The 23,333-nt window shown below is 47.5% G+C and overlaps 1 protein-coding gene across 2 annotated transcripts in view; it reads left to right on the forward strand.

The window, feature by feature from the left end:
* The window catches only part of TIE1 (tyrosine kinase with immunoglobulin like and EGF like domains 1), an 84,483-nt gene that overhangs the window by 17,574 nt on the left and 43,576 nt on the right, over positions 1–23,333 (forward strand). For both annotated transcript variants that reach the window (XM_077450645.1, XM_077450646.1), the window contains exons 3-5: positions 15,778–15,888; positions 22,394–22,549; positions 22,643–22,774. In XM_077450645.1, coding sequence (XP_077306771.1) covers positions 15,778–15,888; positions 22,394–22,549; positions 22,643–22,774 — 399 coding nt within the window. The remainder of the gene's footprint in view (positions 1–15,777; positions 15,889–22,393; positions 22,550–22,642; positions 22,775–23,333) is intronic.

Below are 23,333 nucleotides of genomic sequence, written 5' to 3' on the forward strand. Positions count from 1 at the left end.
CAGTCAACGCGTTAGTCGCGGTAAGCCCAATACTCACCTAGGGACGACCGCCTTAAGAAGGCACATGAGCAGCCATCACCGAGCCCAGTGGGAGCAACGGAACACACAAAGCCACACTGCAGGCTCTCACCGTCCAGCCTCGTCTTCTACTTCTCCTTCTCCTCTCTCCTCACAATTGTCCTCCACTCCACCTTCCATCACGCCAAGCTCACATTTTTCTGCAAAAAGGCAGGCTTCCGTGGGCCTAATGTTTGAGCGTAAAAAAATGATGACGCCGGATAACCCTCTTGCCCAACGGTTGGCGGCTGGCTTGTCAGAACTCATAGCCCGCCAACTACTGCCATATAAACTGGTGGACTCGGAGGCCTTTCGCAAATTTGTGGCCATTGGAACACCACAATGGAAGGTCCCAGGAAGGAAGTATTTCTCAGAGAAGGGCATCCCAGAGCTATATGGCCATGTTCAGCGGCAAGTGAATGTATCTCTGGCACACAGTGTCGGTGCCAAGATACATCTGACCACAGACACGTGGTCTAGCAAACACGGGCAGGGAAGGTATATCAGTTTTACTGCCCACTGGGTGAACCTTCTGACGGCCGTCAAGCATGTAACCCGTGGCACCCGTGTAGATTTGGTTTTACCGCCACGGATTGCATGCAGGCCTGACTCTTCTTCTCCTCCTCCTACTCCATCCTCCTCCCTCTCCTCCTCAGCTGCCTCCTCCTTTTCCGCTGCTAGCGTCTCTTCCACTGCACCGCCCAAGCTCCCCAGAACCTATTCCACATGCCAGGTGAGACGTTGCCATGCCGTGCTGCGTCTGTTGTGCCTGGAAGCAAAGAGCCACACTGGCCCGGCACTCCTTTCAGCTTTGCGTTCACAGGCAGATGAGTGGCTAACACCGCTCAATTTGACAGTTGGTAAAGTGGTGTGTGACAACGGTGCCAATCTGCTTAGCGCATTGAAACAGGGCAAAATCACGCACGTGCCGTGCATGGCACACGTCTTAAACTTGGTCGTGCAGCGATTCCTTGTCAAATACCCTGGGGTCCAGGACATCTTGCGGCAGGCAAGGAAAATCTCGGCCCATTTCAGAAGATCTTACACGGCCATGGCTCGCCTTGCTGACATTCAGCGGCGACACCATCTGCCGGTCAGACGTCTTATTTGCGATTGCCCGACGCGATGGAACTCAACCTTCTATATGCTTGATAGGCTGCTCCAGCAGAAACGTGCAGTTAACGTCTACCTGTATGAACTCTGCGAAAGAAACGGTTCTGGGGAGCTGGGTTTTTTTTCACCGCGCCAGTGGCTGCTCATGCGCGACACATGCAGACTTCTGCGGCCATTTGAGGAGATCACCAAACTGGTCAGTCGCAGCCATGGCGCCATCAGTGACATGGTACCTTATGCCTTCTTTCTGGAGCGTGCATTGCGTCGTGTCATTGATCAGGCTGTGGAGGAGCAGGAGCGGGAAGATGAGGAAGTCGCAATGCTGGATGAATTCCCAGGGGGGGCTACTCTATCTGAGACAAGTCAACAACAGGAGTCTGATGAGGAGTCAGAGGAGGATGGTGCCGGGGCGGATGAGCAGGAGCAAGAAGAGCATGCTTTAAACCTTTCTGGGATCCCTGTTGTGCGAGGATGGGGAGAGGAGAATGAAGAGGACGACATTATCCTGGATGATGAGCAGGAGCCAGGCCACCACACCGCTTCCACTTTAGTGCAAATGGGGGCCTTCATGCTCCAGTGTTTTAATAGGGACCCCCGTATAAAAAGCATGAGGGTCAAGGACCAGTACTGGGTGGCAACGTACTTAGACCCCCGGTACAAACACAAAATGGCGGAAATGTTACCGCCGTCGCAGAGGGCTGTCAGAATGCAGCACTTCCAGGCCTTGCTTCGAGAAATGCTGCATTCTGCTTTTGCGTGCGCTGGCAGAGGAGCAATTCCCACTCCCAGAGAAGGATTTGCGGGTACCAATCCAACAGCGCCTGCAAGAAGAGGCCGGTTTGAAGATGTGTTGGTGACTTCGGATATGAGGTCATTCTTTCAGCCGACCCATCGACAGGTGTCATCCGGATCCAGCATCAGGGAACGCCTAGACCGTCAGGTGTCCGACTACATTGGGTTAACGGCCGATGTGGACGCTCTGAGGAGTGATGAACCCCTAGACTACTGGGTGGGCAGGCTTGACCTCTGGCCAGAGCTTGCCCAATTTGCAATCGAACTGTTGGCTTGCCCCTCATCCAGTGTCCTGTCCGAAAGGACGTTCAGCGCAGCAGGGGGGATTGTGACCGATAAGCGTACTCGCCTAGCTCACCACAGTGTTAACTACCTCACATTTCTAAAAATGAATGAGGCATGGATCTCGGAGGAATTCAACACATGTGATCAGTAGACCATGTATATGTCTATAAACAATTTTTGGAATCAAGCACACAGACCTTCTTAATTCATTTGGCTCACTTCCCTGACCCAAAAAAGCACACCGTACTATATGCCCCTACCCTCCTCTTTGAAGAGGTTGAGCGGTGTCATATTTCTACTGGGGCTGCTTATTATGAGGGGTTCCCACCATCCCTGTGCTGTGCTGACTTCCTCCTGGGTGTTCTTATTATGAGGGGCTCCCACCATCCCTGTGCTGTGCTGACTTCCTCCTGGGGGTTCTTATTATGAGGGGATCACACCATCCCTGTGCTGTGCTGACTTCCTCCTGGGGCTGCTTACGGTGCTGCTGTCAGCGCTGTATGTCACGGAGCTGCTGTCAGCGCTGTATGTCACGGAGCTGCTGTCAGCGCTGTATGTCACGGAGCTGCTGTCAGCGCTGTATGTCACGGAGCTGCTGTCAGCGCTGTATGTCACGGAGCTGCTGTCAGCGCTGTATGTCACGGAGCTGCTGTCAGCGCTGTATGTCACGGAGCTGCTGTCAGCGCTGTATGTCACGGTGCTGCTGTCAGCGCTGTATGTCACGGAGCTGCTGTCAGCGCTGTATGTCACGGAGCTGCTGTCAGCGCTGTATGTCACGGAGCTGCTGTCAGCGCTGTATGTCACGGAGCTGCTGTCAGCGCTGTATGTCACGGAGCTGCTGTCAGCGCTGTATGTCACGGTGCTGCTGTCAGCGCTGTATGTCACGGAGCTGCTGTCAGCGCTGTATGTCACGGAGCTGCTGTCAGCGCTGTATGTCACGGAGCTGCTGTCAGCGCTGTATGTCACGGAGCTGCTGTCAGCGCTGTATGTCACGGAGCTGCTGTCAGCGCTGTATGTCACGGTGCTGATGTCAGTGCTCTGTATTACGGTGCTGCTGTCAGTGCTCTGTATCTCCTGCACCCTCTTGTTTGCCTACCCTGGTCCCTGACCTTCCCTCTCCTCCATTGCCTTCATTAGCTCCATAGTCCTGAATTGTCAGAACAATTTCCCAAATAAAAAAAAAATGCTTGTAGTTATCGATCCCAAATTCACCTCATACATGTATTATGCTATTGTCCAGGTGGTGGGACTACGTGCTACCCCCTAATAATTACCCCGTGGCCGCAAATTCGACCTAAAGGTTTGCGAAATTCGCCTCCCATTGAAGTCAATGGAGCCCGCGGCGAACGGTCGTTTTCGCGAACGTTTGTGCCCGTTCGCGTTTCGCGTTCGCGAAACGTCCCGTCGGAAGTTCGTCCATCACTATAGATCTTTATAGCACTAGAGGGATCACCAGCAGGAGGAAGGAGGTCCTGATTCCTCTATATAGATCTTTATAGCACTAGAGGGATCACCAGCAGGAGGAAGGAGGTCCTGATTCCTCTATATAGATCTTTATATGACTAGAGGGGTCACCAGCAGGAGGAAGGAGGTCCTGATTCCTCTATATAGATCTTTATATCACTAGAGGGATCACCAGCAGGAGGGAGGAGGTCCTGATTCCTCTATATAGATCTTTATAGCACTAGAGGGATCACCAGCAGGAGGAAGGAGGTCCTGATTCCTCTATATAGATCTTTATATCACTAGAGGGGTCACCAGCAGGAGGAAGGAGGTCCTGATTCCTCTATATAGATCTTTATAGCACTAGAGGGATCACCAGCAGGAGGAAGGAGGTCCTGATTCCTGTATATAGATCTTTATAGCACTAGAGGGATCACCAGCAGGAGGAAGGAGGTCCTGATTCCTCTATATAGATCTTTATAGCACTAGAGGGATCACCAGCAGGAAGAAGGAGGTCCTGATTCCTCTATATAGATCTTTATATGACTAGAGGGGTCACCAGCAGGAGGAAGGAGGTCCTGATTCCTCTATATAGATCTTTATATCACTAGAGGGATCACCAGCAGGAGGGAGGAGGTCCTGATTCCTCTATATAGATCTTTATATCACTAGAGGGGTCACCAGCAGCAGGAAGGAGGTCCTGATTCCTGTATATAGATCTTTATATCACTAGAGGGATCACCAGCAGGAAGACGAAGTTCTGATTCCTCTATATAGATCTTTATATCACTAGAGGGATCACCAGCAGGAGGAAGAAGGTCCTGATTCCTCTATATCAGGGGTGCCCAACCTTTTAAAGAGCGAGGGCCACTTAAGCGACTTAGTAACCAGTCGCAGGCCACAATGAGTGGAGCGGGCGGATGACAGGTCCATGTCCACGCTGCATATGCACATATATATGACATGGCTTGCTCTACTTTGTGGGCCCCCAGATCTGATCTGCCATGATGGAATGGGACGCATCCCTTTTCTGTTTTTTTAGTGGATCGGATTAGAGGTAGGAGGGTGTATACAGCCACAAGATGCGTTTACATCTGTGGCTCAATAGAGGTGAAAGGAGGGTTTGATTGGGTCAGACCATTCATGCCAAAGGGGCCTAATGTTGCTTTCACACTGACGCGCTGTGGTTTACCTGAACTGCAGGTGCAGTGCAGTACACCTGTGGCTCTCCTGCAGGTTAGCTGCACTTTGCTTTAGACTTCTATTATATCCTGCAGGTGTGGTGCACTTTCTGAAAGTGCACCAAACTCACAGGTGATAACAGAAGTTTATGGCTCAGTGCAAGTAACCCACAGGTGTTCTGCGCTGGACCTGCGGATCAGTTTGAAAGCAGCCCAGTAACCACTGCAAAAGAGATAAACCCATATATACACTGTTATTTTAGTAATAAACTTACCTTTAATAACAATCTGCCATTCAGGTATCGCCGGCTGTTGCTGTCCCAGGCAGAGTGCATTTGGTATCACTCCGCCTGTGACAGGAGGCAGTGCTATACAGGAAGCATTGGTTTATGCAGCTCTGTAGCTAATTGCTTTCTCTACCGCCAGCTTCATTAAAAACACTGATGCTCTGGGACGGTGGGTTAGCAACCCACAATTTGGGCCTGCCAAGCCACCATTCCAGAGCAGGAGGTTGTGGGCCACATCAGAGAGCTCCGCGGGCCACATGTGGCACCCGGGCCACTGGTTGAGCACCCCTGCTCTATATACCCTGTTTCCCCTAAAAATAGGACCTAGCGTGATTGTCGGTGTTGGCTGCAATATAAGCCCTACCACCCAAATAAGCCCTACTCTGTTTCCTCAAAAATAAGCCCTACCCTGAAAAGAAGACCTACAAGGACTTTAACTAGGGCTTATTTGGGGGGTAGGGCTTTTATTGCAGCTATCACCGACAATCACACTAGGTCTTATTTTAGGGGAAACAGGGTAGATCTTTATATCACTAGAGGGGTCACCATCAGGAGGAAGGAGGTCCTGATTCCTCCATATAGATCTTTATATCACTAGAGGGGTCACCAACAGGAGGAAGAAGGTCCTGATTCCTCTATAGACACTAGATCTTTATATCACTAGAATGAACAGCAGCAGATGGAAGGAGGTCCTGATTCCTCTCTATCAGGGTTTCTCAACCAGGGTTCCTCCACATGTTGCTAGGGGTTTCCTTGAGCAATGACCAATTTCTGTCTTTCAGATAAGTTCCCACTGAGACCATTGATCTTTTTAGCTATCTATAAGGGGGGAATTTGTCCCAGTGACTAAAGTGTAAGAAGCATTCTTCCCACTGACCATCAAACGAATGTATCACGGGCTGTAGATATAGCCATTTTTTGCAGGGGTTCCCTGAGACCAGACAGTTATTTCAAGGGTTCCTCTGTGTTGAAAAGGTTGAGAAAGGCTGGACTATACATAGATCTTTATATCACTCGAGGGATCACCAGCAGGAGGAAGGAGGTCCTGATTCCTGTAACTGAGGTATAGCTAATCAAAAAAGGGATAATTAGAGGTGATTCTGCCAGATGTTTCCTGTGCCTTCCATGGAGACCTATGTAGCATTGGGTGTTGTGTTAAAGTATGCATCACTAGAAGGTCCTAATTCCTCTATATAGATCTTTATATCACTAGAGGGGTCACCAGCAGGAGGAAGGAGGTCCTGATTCCTCTATATGAATCTTTATATCACTAGAGGGGTCACCAGCAGGAGGAAGGAGGTCCTGATTCCTCTATATGAATCTTTATATCACTAGAGGGGTCACCAGCAGGAGGAAGGAGGTCCTGGTTCCTCTATATAGATCTTTATATCACTAGAGGGATCACCAGCAGGAGGAAGGAGGTCCTGGTTCCTCTATATAGATCTTTATATCACTAGAGGGATCACCAGCAGGAGGAAGGAGGTCCTGGTTCCTCTATATAGATCTTTATATCACTAGAGGGGTCACCATCAGGAGGAAGGAGGTCCTGATTCCTCTATATAGGTCTTTATATCACTAGAGGGGTCACCAGCAGGAGGAAGGAGGTCCTGATTCCTCTATATAGATCTTTATATCACTAGAGGGGTCACCAGCAGGAGGAAGGAGGTCCTGATTCCTCTATATAGATCTTTATATCACTAGAGGGGTCACCAGCAGGAGGAAGGAGATCCTGATTCCTCTATATAGGTCTTTAGTTATACCTGGAGTGATCCCCAGATAGATATTGATAATATTGATTAGCTATGCCCTAGATAGATCTATATAAAGGCCTGGTTTAGAATACCTTGTCCAGTTCTGAAGTCCTCATTTAGAAAGAGATATTAATATGAAAAAACAAGTTCAGAGAAAGGCAGCACATAGTGAAAGGATAAAACACGTCGGGAGAGTCTGCAGGAACTTAGGCCGCGTACACACGGGCGGACTGTTCGCCCAACCTTGTTCGGCAAACAGTTTCATCAAACAGTCCGCTCAAAATTTGCATGAGCGGACTTGCCCACACACGAGCGGACTGTTTGACGAACAAGGTTGGGCAAACAGTTCGCTCAACTTTTGAAATGAACGGACTCGCCCACGTAAGGCGGAGGCAAATCCGCCCATTTCGAGCGCGTGTACAGGTAGGCGGGGCCCGCGAAGGAGACGTCGCGGGCTCCGCCGCCTGGAATGGGCTTAAAGGGGAACCCCAACGCCGAAAAAAATCGGCGTGGGGGTTCCCCCCCAAGTCCACACCAGACCCTTGTCCGAGCACGCTACCCGGCCGGCCAGGAAAGGGGGGCGAGCGAGCGCGCCCCCCCTCCTGAGCCGTACCAGGCCGCGTGCCCTCAACATGGGGGGTGCCTTGGGGAAGGGGGGGCCGCGCGGCCCCCCACCCCGAAGCACCTTGTCCCCATGTTGATGAGGACAAGGGCCTCTTCCCGACAACCCTGGCCGTTGGTTGTCGGGGTCTGCGGGCGGGGGGCTTATCGGAATCCGGGAGCCCCCTTTAAGAAGGGGGCCCCCGGATACCGGCCCCCCACCCTATGTGAATGAGTATGGGGTACAATGTACCCCTACCCATTCACCTGTGAACTAAAGTACAATAAAAAACACAACACAGAGAAAAAATATTTTATTGCACAGCTCCGGGGGTCTTCGGGGGTCTTCTCGCCGGACTCCTCCGCTATATGTGTGTAGCTCTTTTGCTAGCGGAGGAGTCCGGCTTTCTTCCTCCCCGCCGCCGGCCTCTTCTCCCGACTTCGGGGGTCTTGTCCCCCTCTTCGGTTCTTCTGCCGGGCCACCGCGCCTGGTCCGGTGGCCCGGTCTTCTGTCGCCGTCTTCCGTTCTTCTGTCGCCGCCTTCGGTTCTTCTGCCGGGCCACCGCGCCTTCTTGTAGCTCTTTTACAGGCGGTGGCCCGGTCTTCTGTCGCCGCTGCCGCCGCCGCCGCCTTCCGTTCTTGTTCTTCTTCTTGTTCTTCTTCTTCTTCTCCTGGAGATGTTGACTCGACGATCTCTCCGGCCGGAATGCCAGGGACACGCTCCGCTGCCACTTATATAGTGACAATGGGGCGGTGTCACATGGTATATGTCACATGGGTTGGTCACATGGGTTGATGTCACATGGGGACTATGACATCGTAAGGGGGCGGGGTCACCATGTGACCAACCCATGTGACATATACCATGTGACACCGCCCCATTGTCACTATATAAGTGACCGCACAGCGCGGCTCTGGCATTCCGGCCGGAGAGATCGTCGAGTCAACATCTCCAGGAGAAGAAGAAGAAGAACAAGAAGAAGAACAAGAACGGAAGGCGGCGGCGGCAGCGGCGACAGAAGACCGGGCCACCGCCTGTAAAAGAGCTACAAGAAGGCGCGGTGGCCCGGCAGAAGAACCGAAGGCGGCGACAGAAGAACGGAAGACGGCGACAGAAGACCGGGCCACCGGACCAGGCGCGGTGGCCCGGCAGAAGAACCGAAGAGGGGGACAAGACCCCCGAAGTCGGGAGAAGACGCCGGCGGCGGGGAGGAAGAAAGCCGGACTCCTCCGCTAGCAAAAGAGCTACACACATATAGCGGAGGAGTCCGGCGAGAAGACCCCCGAAGACGGAAGACCCCCGGAGCTGTGCAATAAAATATTTTTTCTCTGTGTTGTGTTTTTTATTGTACTTTAGTTCACAGGTGAATGGGTAGGGGTACATTGTACCCCATACTCATTCACATAGGGTGGGGGGCCGGTATCCGGGGGCCCCCTTCTTAAAGGGGGCTCCCGGATTCCGATAAGCCCCCCGCCCGCAGACCCCGACAACCAACGGCCAGGGTTGTCGGGAAGAGGCCCTTGTCCTCATCAACATGGGGACAAGGTGCTTTGGGGTGGGGGGGCCGCGCGGCCCCCCCTTCCCCAAGGCACCCCCCATGTTGAGGGCACGCGGCCTGGTACGGCTCAGGAGGGGGGGCGCGCTCGCTCGCCCCCCTTTCCTGGCCGGCCGGGTAGCGTGCTCGGACAAGGGTCTGGTGTGGACTTGGGGGGAACCCCCACGCCGATTTTTTTCGGCGTTGGGGTTCCCCTTTAAGCCCATTCCAGGCGGCGGAGCCCGCGACGTCTCCTTCGCGGGCCCCGCCTACCTGTACACGCGCTCGAAATGGGCGGACTTTCCGAGCGGGAACAGTCCGCTCATTTCGAAAGTACAGCGGACAAGCCTACACACGGGCGGACTGTTCGCTCAAACACAGTTTCAGCGGACAGTTTTTCGGAATTTCCGAAAGACTTTGTCCGTCCAACTGTCCGCTGAAACTGTCCGCTGAAAGCCCACACACGAGCGGACTGTCCGCCCAAACACTGTTCAGCGGACAAGGTTGGGCGAACAGTCCGCCCGTGTGTACGCGGCCTTAATCTGCACAGCATTGAGCAGCCATTCTCAACCAGGGCTTTGTTGAACCCTAGCCTTTCCCCAGAGGCTGATTGAGATTCCTTGAGCTGTGAATGATTAACCTCCTATACTTACCTGCTCTGTGCAATGGTTTTGCACAGGGCAGCCCCAATCTTCTTCTGGGGTCCCACGCCGGAACTTCAGGCTCCTCCTCTTTATCAGGTGCCCCCACACAAAACTGCTTTCCATAGGGGTATTTGTTTCTCCCGAGTCCCCGCTGCTGCCTCCATTGACACAGACAGCGGGATTAGGCCCCGCCCCCAGCTCCCATCTCACAGCTTTTCATTGACAGCAGTGAGAGCTAATCGATCTCATTGCTATAAATCTGTCCAATGAGGAGAGAGACAGCAGCTGGAGCTGCTGCGCTCGTGCACATCGCTGGATCGGATCGGACTCAGGTAAAAAAAGGTGTGTGTGTGTGTGTGTGGGGGGGGGAGCTGCAGCACAGAAGGTGTTTCACCTTAATGCATAGAAGTGAAAACCCATAAGGCTTTCCCATTTAACCACTTCAGGACCGCCGCACGCCAATAAACGTTCTATTTTTGAAGAGGGATATCTTTGTTATGGCAGCAACTAGCTGCCATAATCCCGGTATCCTCTTCTTTGGCAGGCGGTCCGGTTTCCGATAATAGTGGTCTCTGCGGCGGATTTGCTGCAATATCACTTTTATCGGTGGCGGGAAAGGCCCTCCCCCTCCCGCCGCTCTCCAGTGCCTTCCGCCGCTTACCGGAGCCGTCGGTAGCGGCAGAGGCGATCGGATCCTTCTCCTTCCTGGGTATAGATACAAATGAGGGGAAGATGGCCCCCACCCGTCTCCATATCATTGCAGGACGGAAGCGACGTCAAAACGTCACTTCTGCCCATAGCTCTTAAATGGCCATTTTTTTTTGGTATATTTTCAATGACATTTTTTATTTTTTATTACATTTTAGTGTAAATATGAGATGTGACGTCTTTTTGACCCAAGATGTCAGATTTAAGAGGACCTGTCATGCTTTTTTCTATTACGAGGGATGTTTATATTCCTTGTAATAGGAATAAAAGTGACACCATTTTTTTTTAAAAGAACAGTGTAAAATTAAAAAATAAAAGGTAAAATAAATAAAAAAAATTTTTTTTTAACGCTCCCCGTCCCGCCGAGCTCGTGTGCAGAAGCGAAAGGCATAAATGAGTAGCGCCCGCATATGAAAACGGTGTTCAAACCACACACATAAGGAACGACGCGATCGGTAGAGCGAGAGCAATAATTCCAGCCCCAGACCTCCTCTGTAACGCAAAACAGGCAACTTGTAGAATTTATGTAATGTAGAATTTAGAATTTTTTAAACGCCGCCTATGGAGATTTTTAAGGGTAAAAGTTTCTCGCTATTCCACGTGTGGGTGCAATTTCGAAGCGAAACATGTTGGGTATCAATTTACTCGGCATAACGTTATCTCTCACAATATATAAAAAAAAAATTTGGCTAACTTTACTGTTGTCTTATTTTCTAATTCAAAAAGGTTTTTTTTTTTCCAAAAAAAAGTGCGCTTTTTGCGTAAGACCGCTGCACAAATACGGTGTGACAGAAAGCATTGCAACGGCTGCCATTTTATTCTTTAGGGTGCTAGAAAAAAAATTTATAATGTTTGGGGGTTCTAAGTAATTTTCTAGCAAAGAAAATATGTTTTTAACCTGTAAACAACAAATCTAAGAAAGAGGCTCGGCTCTTAAGTGGTTAAATGAAAAAAAAAATCTAAATTAAAAAGTGTCAAATAAAAAAAAATTAAAAAAAAGTAAATAAAAATTACAAATAAAAAGCACTCCATCTCCCCATGCACATGCAAACATGCACGTAGGTCGAGCACACATATGTAAACAGCGATTACACCACACATGTGAGGTATCACCGGGTACATCGGAGCGAGAGCAATAATTCTGAAATGATAACCTGTAAAATCGCTGCCTCAGGACAGTATTAGGCACTGTAGTTTTCTGCCATTTCACAGGCATGAGTAATTTTAAATCTTGATATGTTTGCTATTTATTTGACGCAACATCATCTTTCAGATTTGAACGAAAATTGGGTGTTTTATTGTGTTTGTGTGCACTAAAATTCATAGTTTTTTTTTTTTCATGCAAATTTTTATTTGATAGAGAGTTGCGCAAATAACGTGTGGCATAAAAAATTGCAACGGCCACCATTTTATTCTCCAGGGCCTCTGCTTTCAGAAAATATATAATGTTTTTGAGGGTTTTAAGTAATTTTCTAGCAAAAATGCTGATTTGCTGTTTAAATGCTTTTTTCCCGCTCTCTGCTGGATAAAATGTTGGCGTTTTTAATATGCCTGGTGCTCCAGATTAGCAAAAATACAGTGGAACCTCGGATTGCCAGTAACGTGGTTTAACCACTTAAGGACTGCCGCATGGCAATGTACGTCGGCACAATGGCACCGACAGGCACAAGTACGTACATGTACGCGCTTGCCTTCCAGCGGGTGGGGGGTCCGATCGGACCCCCTCCCGCTGGATGCGGCGGTCCGTTTCGCTTCAGGAGCGATCCGGGATGAGGGGATGGCCGTTGGTTTCTGGCCATCCCCTCTCGATCGCTCCTGGCGAATGAGAAGCTTCCCTCGCCTGTGTAAGTGTAAACACAGGCAGGGAGGAAGTGATGTCATTCTCCTCCGGGCGGTCTTTTTGACCGGACTGTGAGGAGAACACAATAGTAAGTGCACCAATCACTACACTGACATGTAGGTACACATAGGCACAGAAATTACCCCCCGATCGCCCCCCCCCCCCGATCGCCCCCCCCCCCCTTCCCAGTCACAGTGTCACTGATTGCAGTGATCATTTATTTACTGATCACTGCATTTAGTGTCAGGTGTGACAGTAAAAACGGTCAGGGCAGTTAGTGTTAGGTCCAGGGTAGCCCCCTACCCCCCCCCATAAAGGATTAACCCCCTGATTGCCCCTAGAGTTAACCCTTTCACCCCCTTTTGCCAGTGTCACTAAGCAATCGTTTTTCTGATCGCTGCATTAGTGTCGCTAGTGTCGCTAGTGTCGCTAGGTAGCTAGTTATTTTTTTAGGTTCACCGCCAGGTTTTTATAGCGCTAGGTACCCCCATATACTACCCATCAGGGCACCCACCATTTATTACCCAATAAAGGTTTAACCCCCTGATCACCCGGCGGGTGATATCAATTAGGTTTTAGGGTCAGGGTCTGCGTCGCCCCAGGCAGCGCTAGGTTAATGCCAGTACCGCTAACACCCACGCGCAAAGCATACACCTCCCGTAGTGGTATAGAATCTGAACAGATCAATATCTGATCTGATCAGATCTATACTAGCATCCCCAGCAGTTTAGGGTTCCAAAAAAACGCTTTGTTAGCGGGGTCAGCCCAAATACCTGCTAGCACCTGCATTTTGCCCCTCCGCCCAGCCCACCCAAGTGCAGTATCGATCGATCACTGTCACTTACAAAACACTAAACACATAACTGCAGCGATCGCAGAGTCAGGCCTGATCCCTGCGATCGCTAACAGTTTTTTTTGGTAGCGTTTTATATTTAAATCCTGAAGGCAGTGCTTGGTTTTCGGGGTCCCGTACATGGCTTGGCTCCCAAAAAGTCCCCCACATGGGGTATCCCCGTACTCGGGAGAAGCAGCAGAATTTATTTTGGGGTGTAATTTGACTTCTGCCCATAGCATGTGTGAGCAATATATCATTTAGTGACAACTTTGTGCAAAAAAAAAAAAAAATTGTAATATTCCTGCAACTATACAATATAATATAAAATATTTCATGGACTCAACATGCCTCTCAGTAAATAGCTTGGGGTGTCTACTTTCCAAAATGGGGTCATTTGGGGGGGGGGTTGTATTATTTTGACATTTTATGGCCTTCGAAACTGTGATAGGTAGTGAGGAGTGAAATCAAAAATTTGCACCCTTAGAAATCCTGAAGGCAGTGATTGGATTTTGGGGTGCCGTACGCGGCTAGACTCCCAAAAAGTCCCACATATGTGGTATCCCCGTACTCAGGAGAAGCAGCAGAATATATTTTGGGGTGCAATTCCACATATAACTATGGCATGTGTGAGCAATATATCATTTAGTGACAACTTTTTGTAAACTTTTTTTTTTTTTGTCATTATTCAATCACTTGGGACAAAAAAAAATATTCAATGGGCTAAACATGCCCCTCAGCAATTTCCTTGGGGTGTCTACTTTCCAAAAGGGTAATTTGGGGGGGGTTTGTACTGCCCTGCCATTTTAGCACCTCAAGAAATGAGATAGGCAGTCATAAATTAAAAGCTGTGTAAATTCCTGAAAATGTACTCTAGTTTGTAGACGCTATAACTTTTGCGCAAACCAATAAATATACGCTTATTGACATTTTTTTTACTAAAGACATGTGACTGAATACATTTTGCCCTAAATGTATGAAGAAAATTGAGTTTATTCGATTTTTCTTATAACAAAAAGTAGAAAATATATTTTTTTCTCGAAATTTTCGGTCTTTTTCCATTTATATCGCAAAAAATAAAAATCGCAGAGGCAATCAAATACCATCAAAAGAAAGCTCTATTTGTGGGAAGAAAAGGACGCAAATTTAGTTTTGGGTACAACATTGCATGACCGCGCAATTACCAGTTAAAGCAGTGCAGTGCCAAATTGTAAAAAGACCTCTGGTCCTTAGGCTGAAAATTGGTCCGGGGCTGAAGTGGTTAACCACTTCCCACCCGGCCAATGCGTATATACGGCCGGGTGGGAGCCGCCTGCTCCTGATAGGACGTTTGGGAACGTCATTCAGGAGCAGCGGGATCGCGCGCGCGCGCGCCCGCGCAGCGGCGCGATCCCGATGTGCTCGTGTCACCCGGACACGGCACATCTCAGATCGGCAGGAGGGCTCTGTGATTGGCCCTCCTGATCACATGACGGCCGTGTCCAATCACGGCCGTCATGTGATGTAAACAAACAGCCGGTTGCTAGGCAATCGGCTCTCCTCTCCTCACACGGAAGTCACCGCTGAGGAGAAGAGAGCAGATCGCTGCAGCCGGCTGATGATCAGTGAGTATGGGCTGCTTTTTACAGCTTTTTACTCACTGATCATCAGTGTAGTGTACACACACAACACACCACACAGTACAAACACAGTCCCCACATATGTCCCCAAAACACACATGTCCCCAAAACATACATGTCCCCAAATAATAAAAACACATGTCCCTAATAATAAAAACATGTCCCCCACATATGTCCCACTAAAATCACATGTCCCAATGATTATCTGCACACATATGTACGTGATCACCTGCACACATATGTACATGATCATTTGCGTACATATGTCCGTGATCACACAAACCAATTATTATACACTTAACGGAATTTTTTTTACCAAAAACATGTAGCAGAATACATTTTGGCTTAAATTTATGACAAAATTTGATTTTATTGGATTTCTTTTCAAATAGAAAAAAGAAAATATAGTTTTTTTTCCAAATTTCCGCTATTTTTGCGCTTATATCGCAAAAAAAAAAAAACGGAGTCGTGAATAAATAACACCAAAATAAAGCTCTATTTGTGCGAAAAAAATGATAACAATTTCATTTGGGTACAGTGTAGCATGACCACGCAATTGTCACTGAAAGAGCGAGAGCGCTGAAAGCTGAAAATTGGGCTGGGAAGGAAGGGGGTGAAAGTGCCCTGTATTGTAGTGGTTAAGAGTGTTTCGCAATACAAGCTTTTTTTTTCTTTTTTAAATCCTTTCTCACTTTGCGAACGTTGTCTAGCAAGACAAGCAGGATTCAAGCGGCGGGGGTGTGCAGTACTGCATTTTGCCAGAGGTGCGGGGGGCGCCGGTGACCATCCCCGAGTGTCTCCGAGCATCTCCAAGTGTCTCCGAGTGGTCTCCGAGCACCTCTGGCCACATGCGGTACTGCATAGACAAGCAGTGGCTGTGGAACGGATTATCTGAGTTTCCACTATTTCCTATGGGGAAACTCGCTTTGATATACGAGTGCTTTGGATTACAAGCATTCTTCTGGATCGAATTATGCTCGTAATCCAAGGTATTACTGTATACAACTGCATGGTCATGCCTCCTAATATTTTGTCAAAAAAATTAGATGTAAACCCTTAAAATACTCAACTGTTGCTTTTTCCCCCACAGCTGATCTGACTCCCTTGAGAGTGACGGTAACTGTCAGCATCAACCAAGACGCTCACTTAGAGGCCAAAGTGATAAAGCCATCAAATGCGGATATAATGTGGAAATATAATGGTAAGGATGTGCGGAGGAAATAATGTGAGTCTATGCAATTCCAAGGATATGGTGGAACCAATAAAAACATTAGTTTTGCTTTGGGCTGATGATGTTATAGATACAGTACATATTTAACCAGCTGTCAGCACTAGACATGTTACACTCGTCCAAAAAAAAAAAAAAAAAAAAGCGTAACCGAATTCTGCAAGGTATGTGTAGGACACCTCGTCCTTCTGCTTCCCCCTCACATTTTCTGGTGTTCTATCCGATTAGCGAACCCGTCAGATAATGTAACGGAAGTGGTGTTCCGTCAGCTGTGCATGCGTTCCACGTCTACCAAACTTGCTAATCTGACAGAATACCTGCAGTCAGAAGGCAGCAGTAGCCATCTTACTACACCCAGCCAAGTCTTGGAGTAATTTTAGCAATAAACTAACTGAGTGTATATACATAAATATAGTATATCTGTGATGCTGTTTGGTTGTTTAATTTTGAAAGCTTAAATGTTTAGCACTGAGCCACTAGGCAAACTAGGCAGCCGCCTAGGGCGCCCAGCCACTGGTGTTCCTACTCTATTCTCTCTGCAGCAAGCAACTAAGTATCAGCATCAGCAGGCAGCCGCCGCTCCATTCGCACATAGTGTCAGAGGCGCAGCAGCAGCAGCGGAGGACTGTGTCTGTGTACCGACTCCCGGATGAATGGAAGAAAGTTAAAATTAATTGATGGGCACTGGTAGGCTGCATTTATGGGCACTGGTAGGCGGCATTTGATGGGCGCTGGTGAGGCTGAATTTGATGGACACTGGTAGGCTGCATTGGATGGGCAATGGTGAGGCTGCATTTGATGGGCAATGGTGAGGCTGCATTTGATGGGCAATGGTGAGGCTGCATTTGATGGGCACTGGTAGGCTGCATTGGATGGGCAATGGTGAGGCTGCATTTGATGGGCAATGGTGAGGCTGCATTTGATGGGCAATGGTGAGGCTGCATTTGATGGGCAATGGTGAGGCTGCATTTGATGGGCAATGGTGAGGCTGCATTTGATGGGCACTGGTAGGCTGCATTGGATGGGCAATGGTGAGGCTGCATTTGATGGGCAATGGTGAGGCTGCATTTGATGGGCAATGGTGAGGCTGCATTTGATGGGCAATGGTGAGGCTGCATTGGATGGGCAATGGTGAGGCTGCATTTGATGGGCAATGGTGAGGCTGCATTTGATGGGCAATGGTGAGGCTGCATTTGATGGGCAATGGTGAGGCTGCATTTGATGGGCAATGGTGAGGCTGCATTTGGTGAGCGCTTCAATAAAAAGGTGAGGTATACATGGGCAGGGCAAAGGGGGTGGATTCAGGGGTGGAGCCGGGGGTGGGCAGCAAAATTAGGTTTTGCCTAGGGTGTCAAAAATCCTTTGCAGGAGCCCTGCACTGAGCAGTGTGGGGTGTACTAACATGGCCTTTGCCACCTTCCTACTGGGGGTGTCCAACTTCTTTCAAAATGTAACATTAAGACTTGACTGGGTGTAGCAAGATGTCTGCTGCTGCCTTCTGACTGTAGGTGTGCTGTTAGATTAGCAAACCTGGTAGCGGTGGAACGCATGTGCAGCTGACAGAACATCACGTCCGTTATCTAATCTGATGGGTTCGCTATTCTGATAAAACACCGGCAATTCCTGTCTGTCAGAATGACACCCAAGAGTTGCTGTGTAAACACAACAGCTGTAGAAGATATTGCTGTAACAAAACAGACCATCTAGCACAGGATATCAGAGGACACAGAGAGAAACAAAGTAACATTGTTTATAAACATTGTTCAGACAGGAGATAGAGAGATACAAAGTAACATGTTCTAAGGTGTTATAATCCTTCTTCACCCTATCCAAAATGAAAAAGTAACATAGTTTATAAACATAAAAACTGGATCCTGTTCCCTCGCAAATGCTACGTTCACCCTCTGGCTCTATGCTACACTCTCTAACCCACATCTTCAATCTCTCCCTCTCTTCTGGAATTTTCCCCAACTCTCTAAAACAACCTTTCTCAACCTTTTCAACACAGAGGAACCCTTGAAATAGTTCTCCAGTCTCGGGGAACCCCTCTGCTAAAAATTAGAAATCTACAACTCATCATACATTAGTGTGATGGTCAGTGGGAAGAATGGTCCTCACACTTGTGGTCATTGGGAAGAATTACCTCCTTACAGATAGTTAAAAAGATCAATGGTGTCGGTGGGAACTTATCTGAGGCAGAAATTGCCCAATGCTGAAGGAACCTCTAGCAACCTCTGGAGGAACCCTAGAGTTCCACGGAACCCTGGTTGAGAATCACTGCTCTAAAACATTCACTTGTCAGACCCATACTTATAAAGCCCTCACTGGACCCATCCAATCTTAACAACCTACTCCCCATCTCCTTGCTCCCCGTTTTATCCAAACTCCTTGAACGTCTGGTCTACAACCAACTGGGTGTCCACCTCGCTGATAATAGCCTTCTTGATCCCCTTCAGTCTGGATTTTGTCCTCAACACTCCACAGAAACTGCTCTCCTAAAACTAACAAACCATCTACTAATGGCCAAAACCGTCGACACTATTCTGTACTCCTGGACCTCTCCCCTGCCTTTGATACGGTTGACCACCCCCTCCTCCTCAAAAAACTCCCTGCCTTTGGTCTCCATGACTGTATGCTTTGCTGGTTCTCTTCCTATTTATCCAACTGCACCTCTAGTGTTTCTTACAACTCTACTTCCTCCTCTCCTCTTCCTTTCTCTGTTGGGGTCCCCCAAGGTTCTGTTCTTGGACCTCTCCTATTTTCAATCTACACCTTCTCCCTGGGTCAGCTGATAGCCTCCCATGGCTTCCAATACCATCTCTATGCTGAGGACACCCAAATCTATTTCTCTACCCCTCAGATCACTCCCTCTATCTCCTCACGTATCACTAATATATCAGATATATCAGTCTGGATGTCACACCTCTTCCTCAAACTCAATCTATCCAAAACCGAACTTGTAATTTTTCCTCCCCCATAGGCCCCTTCGCCTAATCTCTCTGGCACAACTATAAGCCCATCCCCACATGCCAAGGTTCTAGGTGTAGTCCTGGACTCCGAACTCTCCTTTAAGCACCACGTCCAACCACTGTCCAGATCCTGCCACCTCAACCTCCGCAACATCTCCAAAATACGCCCCTTTCTAACCAATGACACAACAGAGCTCTTAATTCACTCGCTGGTCATCTCTCGCCTCGACTACTGCAACTCCCTTCTCATTGGTTTACCTCTACATAGTCTATCACCTCTTCAATCCATCATGAATGCCGCTGCCAGACTCATCCACCTTACCAATCGCTCTGTGTCTGCTACTCCTCTCTGTCAATCCCTCCACTGGCTTTCGGTCGGCCAAAGAATTAAATTCAAAATACTTTATTAACTTACAAAGCCATCCACAATTTCACCCCCAGCTACATCACTAGCCTAGTCTCTAAATACCAACCTACTCCTTCTCTTCGTTCCTCTCCAGACCTCCTGCTCTCTAGCTCCCTCATCACCTCCTCCCATACTCGCCTCCAGGACTTTTCCAGGGCCTCTCCAATCCTATGGAACTCCCTACCCCAATCTGTTCAATCATCTCCTACTCTATTAACTTTTAGACAATCCCTGAAAACCCTTAGTTTTTTTTAATATACTGTCACCAGTACAGTACAGCATCATCATCGGGTGACGTGATCAGGGACACTGACTGGTGACAGTATGTTAAAAAAAGATTACATTTTAAAATTATATATATATATATATATATATATATATATATTAGGGCTGTTACTGATTAAAAATTTTGTGTTCGATTAATCGATTTTATTTTTAATCGATTAATCGACTAATTTCGATTAATTATAAAGCACATACAGATCCAACTACTTTTATCTGATCTCCTTGCATTGCAACTCTGCATTAGTCAGTGGTAAATGTGGTATACACTATATACAATAACCTGACACTAGTTAGTTTCCACAATCCATGACTTAACTTCACAGTTCACACAAACGTTTTAAATTCAAACTGTAGCACTGACGTAAGTAATTTTTTTTCCCACAGTAGCGTGACAATCCCTCCACCTCCGGTCTAACTAATCACTCTCCCCTTATGGCATGGACTCCTGTGCAAACAGGTGGTCATGCATGCGGGTATCAAAAGGGTTAACACGGACCATAAACTTCTCTCACAATCTCAGGTTATGGGTAGAAAGAAAAGATCGAAGTGCTCACCGCTTAAGTATACGATTTAATTTTTGTGTTCAAACACAAACTACTCACATAAAGATGATAAAAACACAGCATGTAAAGCCGACAATCGTGTTAGTTCCGTAGGGCAGCAGCGGGTGGCATGCGTAGCTCCTCCCCAGTACACGTTACATTCAATCAGAAACTTCAACGTCACCAGATCTCCGGCGGAACTCCCTGAAGACCGGGAAGTCGGCGGAGAGGGGAGTACCAGTCAAAATTATTTTGATCGATCAAAAAAATTTACGATTAATTGAGGAATTAATCTTTAATTTTCACAGCCCTAATATATATATATGTATATATATATATATATATATATATATATATATATATATATATATATATAATCTATATCTTTTTTTTTTTTTTTTTTAATTGTTACTATTTTTTAAAATACTTTCATCAGTATAGTGCAGTGTCACCATAATAACACTGTGCTACTTTGGGGGGGGGGGGGGGGGGTTGATCAGGGATTTTTTTTTATTTTTTACACTTTGATTACTGTTTCAATAATAATCACTGTAACAGCAATGTTTTGAACTGTCGTGATTGGGTTACATTCATAACAGCTGTGATTACTAGTGATCTGTGCTTGGCTACAGCTAATTACATGGTACAGGGTGTTGTGATTGGCGCAGGTATCATGTGATAGCTGTAGGCCAATCACAGCATCACCGTATAGGAATCACAGCTGTTATGAATGACATTTATACCAGCTTTTGCTGACATTGTGATCATTAGTGGACGGGTATCTGGTGGACGCAGAGATCGTGGGAGCGGCACGCTGCGTCCCCCAGGCTGGATGACGTACATATGTATGATCCAGCCTGCCCATTCTGGCCACCTGTAGTAAATGTACTGTTGGCGGTCAGCAAGTGGTTAAAACTAACAGTAGTAGAAAAAGTGAGTTTTTTTGTTTTTTGTCTATGGATTTGTCTATGGATAATATAAAAAATAAAATCATTTTTGCAAGACAATATCAAAAAACAAAATCTGTTTGTGTATTAAATAATATATGTATAGTTTTGTTTTCTTATATATATTGACAAAGTTGTTGCCAATCGTTTCCATCTAAACAAGCCCAAAGCAGAAATGTAGAAAATTGCTCTCCATAGAAGTACGGGTGTGAGAGCTGAATGGGTTAACATCAGATAAGAATATTTAGACCTCAAAAGGAGATTTTTCTCTGAAGTTTTGCATACTGCTGATCTTTATACTGGACTTTTACAGTCAGCAGTGGGTTCTCTGGAGTCAGCATTCCCAACGGTTGGTTCTCTGGAGTCAGCAATACAAGTAATTGGTTCTGTGGAGTCAGTGCTTCCAGTGGTTGGTCCTATGGAGTCAGCACTCTCAGGTATTGATCCTCTAGAGTCAGATGTCCCAGCAGTTGGTCCTCCAGAGTCAGTGATCCTAGTGGTTGAGCCTCTGGAGTCAGCAATCCCACCACTGGTACTCTGGAGTCAACACTCCCAATAGTTGGTCCTCTAGAGTCAATGCTCCCAGTGGTTGATCCCTGGAAGTCAGCACTTTCAGTGATTGGCCCTCCAGAATCAGTAATCCTAGTTGTTGGGCCTCTGGAGGCAGCACTCCCAGGTATTGGTCCTCCAGAGTCAGCACTCCTAGTTGTTGATCCTCTGAAGTCCGCGCTTCTAGCAGTTAGTCCTCTGGAGTCAATGATCCCAGCGGTTGGTCCTCTAGAGTCAGCAATCCAAGTGGTTAAGCCTCTGGAGTCAGCACTCCCAGCAGTTGGTGCTCTAAAATCAGTACTCCCCATAATTGGTTGACTGGAGTCAACACTTCCAACAGTTGGTCCTCTAGAGTGAGTAATCCTAGCGGTAAGTCCTCTAGAGTCAGCACTCGCAGTGATTGATCATCTGGAGTCAGTGCTCCAAACGGTTGACCTTCTGAAGTCAGTACTTTGAATTAGTTGGTCTTCTAGGGTCAGTGCTCCCAGCAGTTGGTCCTCTAGAAACAGTGCTCCCAGTGGTTGATCCTCTGGAAGCAGCACTTTCAGTGATTGGTTCTCTGAAGACAGAGCTCACAACGGTTAGCTCATTGGAGTCAGGGCTCCGAAAAGTTGGTCCTCTGGAGTCAGTGTTCCCAGTGATTGATCCTCTAGAGTCAATGCTTCCAGTGCTTGGTCCTTTAGAGTCAGCGTTTCCAGATGTTGGTCCTTTGATCCTATGTAGTCAACAGTCTATGCAGATACAATGATTTGTGCTAACATATTAACATTTCCATTGTAGGAACGTTTTTCCAGACCACCTACAAGAACGAGATCAGTGGCATGATTGCTCGGCTTACTCTCCAAAATGTGCAGCTGAGTCAGGCGGGGGTGTACAGTGGTGGGTTTACAGGAGCAACACCCTTGGCTAACGCCTTTTTCAGACTCATTGTACGAGGTCAGCAATAAGAACTCTAATTTCTGTGTATACTGAGCCCCCTGATTTCTACTTTTCTGATATTCTTTTGCCTTCTTTCCTCTACTGATGCAGGATGCCCAGAGAACAAGTGGGGTCCATCTTGCCAGAAGGATTGTCTTGAGTGCCTAAATGGCGGAGTGTGTCATGACATCAGTGGAGAGTGTATTTGTGCCCCAGGATTCATGGGACCCCGCTGTGAGAAGGGTAAGTCAAGTTCCCTTCAGAATCAATAAGGGAACTATCATATACCTGAGCCAGGAATACTGGAGGTGGCCTTTTGCACATATTGCAATGGCCCCTGAAAGAGCTACTGGATTTTATGCCCCCCCCCCCCCAGATTTCCTAATAGTGATTTGATACTCACTGACAGTGACAGACAGATAGACTTTTACTTTGTTCATTTTCTTTTTTGCTATTTTATTGAGCCAGTTGTCCAAGGAAAAGAGGGTTAGGGGAACTGGGTGCCCCAAAACAGTAGGATACCAAGATCCCCCCCAAGACAGTGGGGGGCACAGGCATTATTTAAAAGCAGGGTTAGCTTGTAAGTGCATGTATATCCAAAACTTTATTAAGTTATTAATTTATAGACTGTGGATTGGTAGACCTCATTTTGTTGCTGTCTGTGTCTCCATCTGAGAGATCCCCCCTCTATTTGTCCTGGTGACCATTATCCCTGGTAGATAAATTGGTTGCAAATACACCATTTTATAGTTGTCACCAGAACAGGAGGTGAACAAAGGGGACATGTGTCCTAAATTCAGAT

This window comes from Lithobates pipiens, unplaced genomic scaffold, assembly GCF_037356315.1.
Source record: "Lithobates pipiens isolate NorthernLeopardFrog02 unplaced genomic scaffold, aLitPip1_a1.2 Scaffold_23, whole genome shotgun sequence".
NCBI classification, from domain to species: Eukaryota; Metazoa; Chordata; class Amphibia; order Anura; family Ranidae; genus Lithobates; species Lithobates pipiens.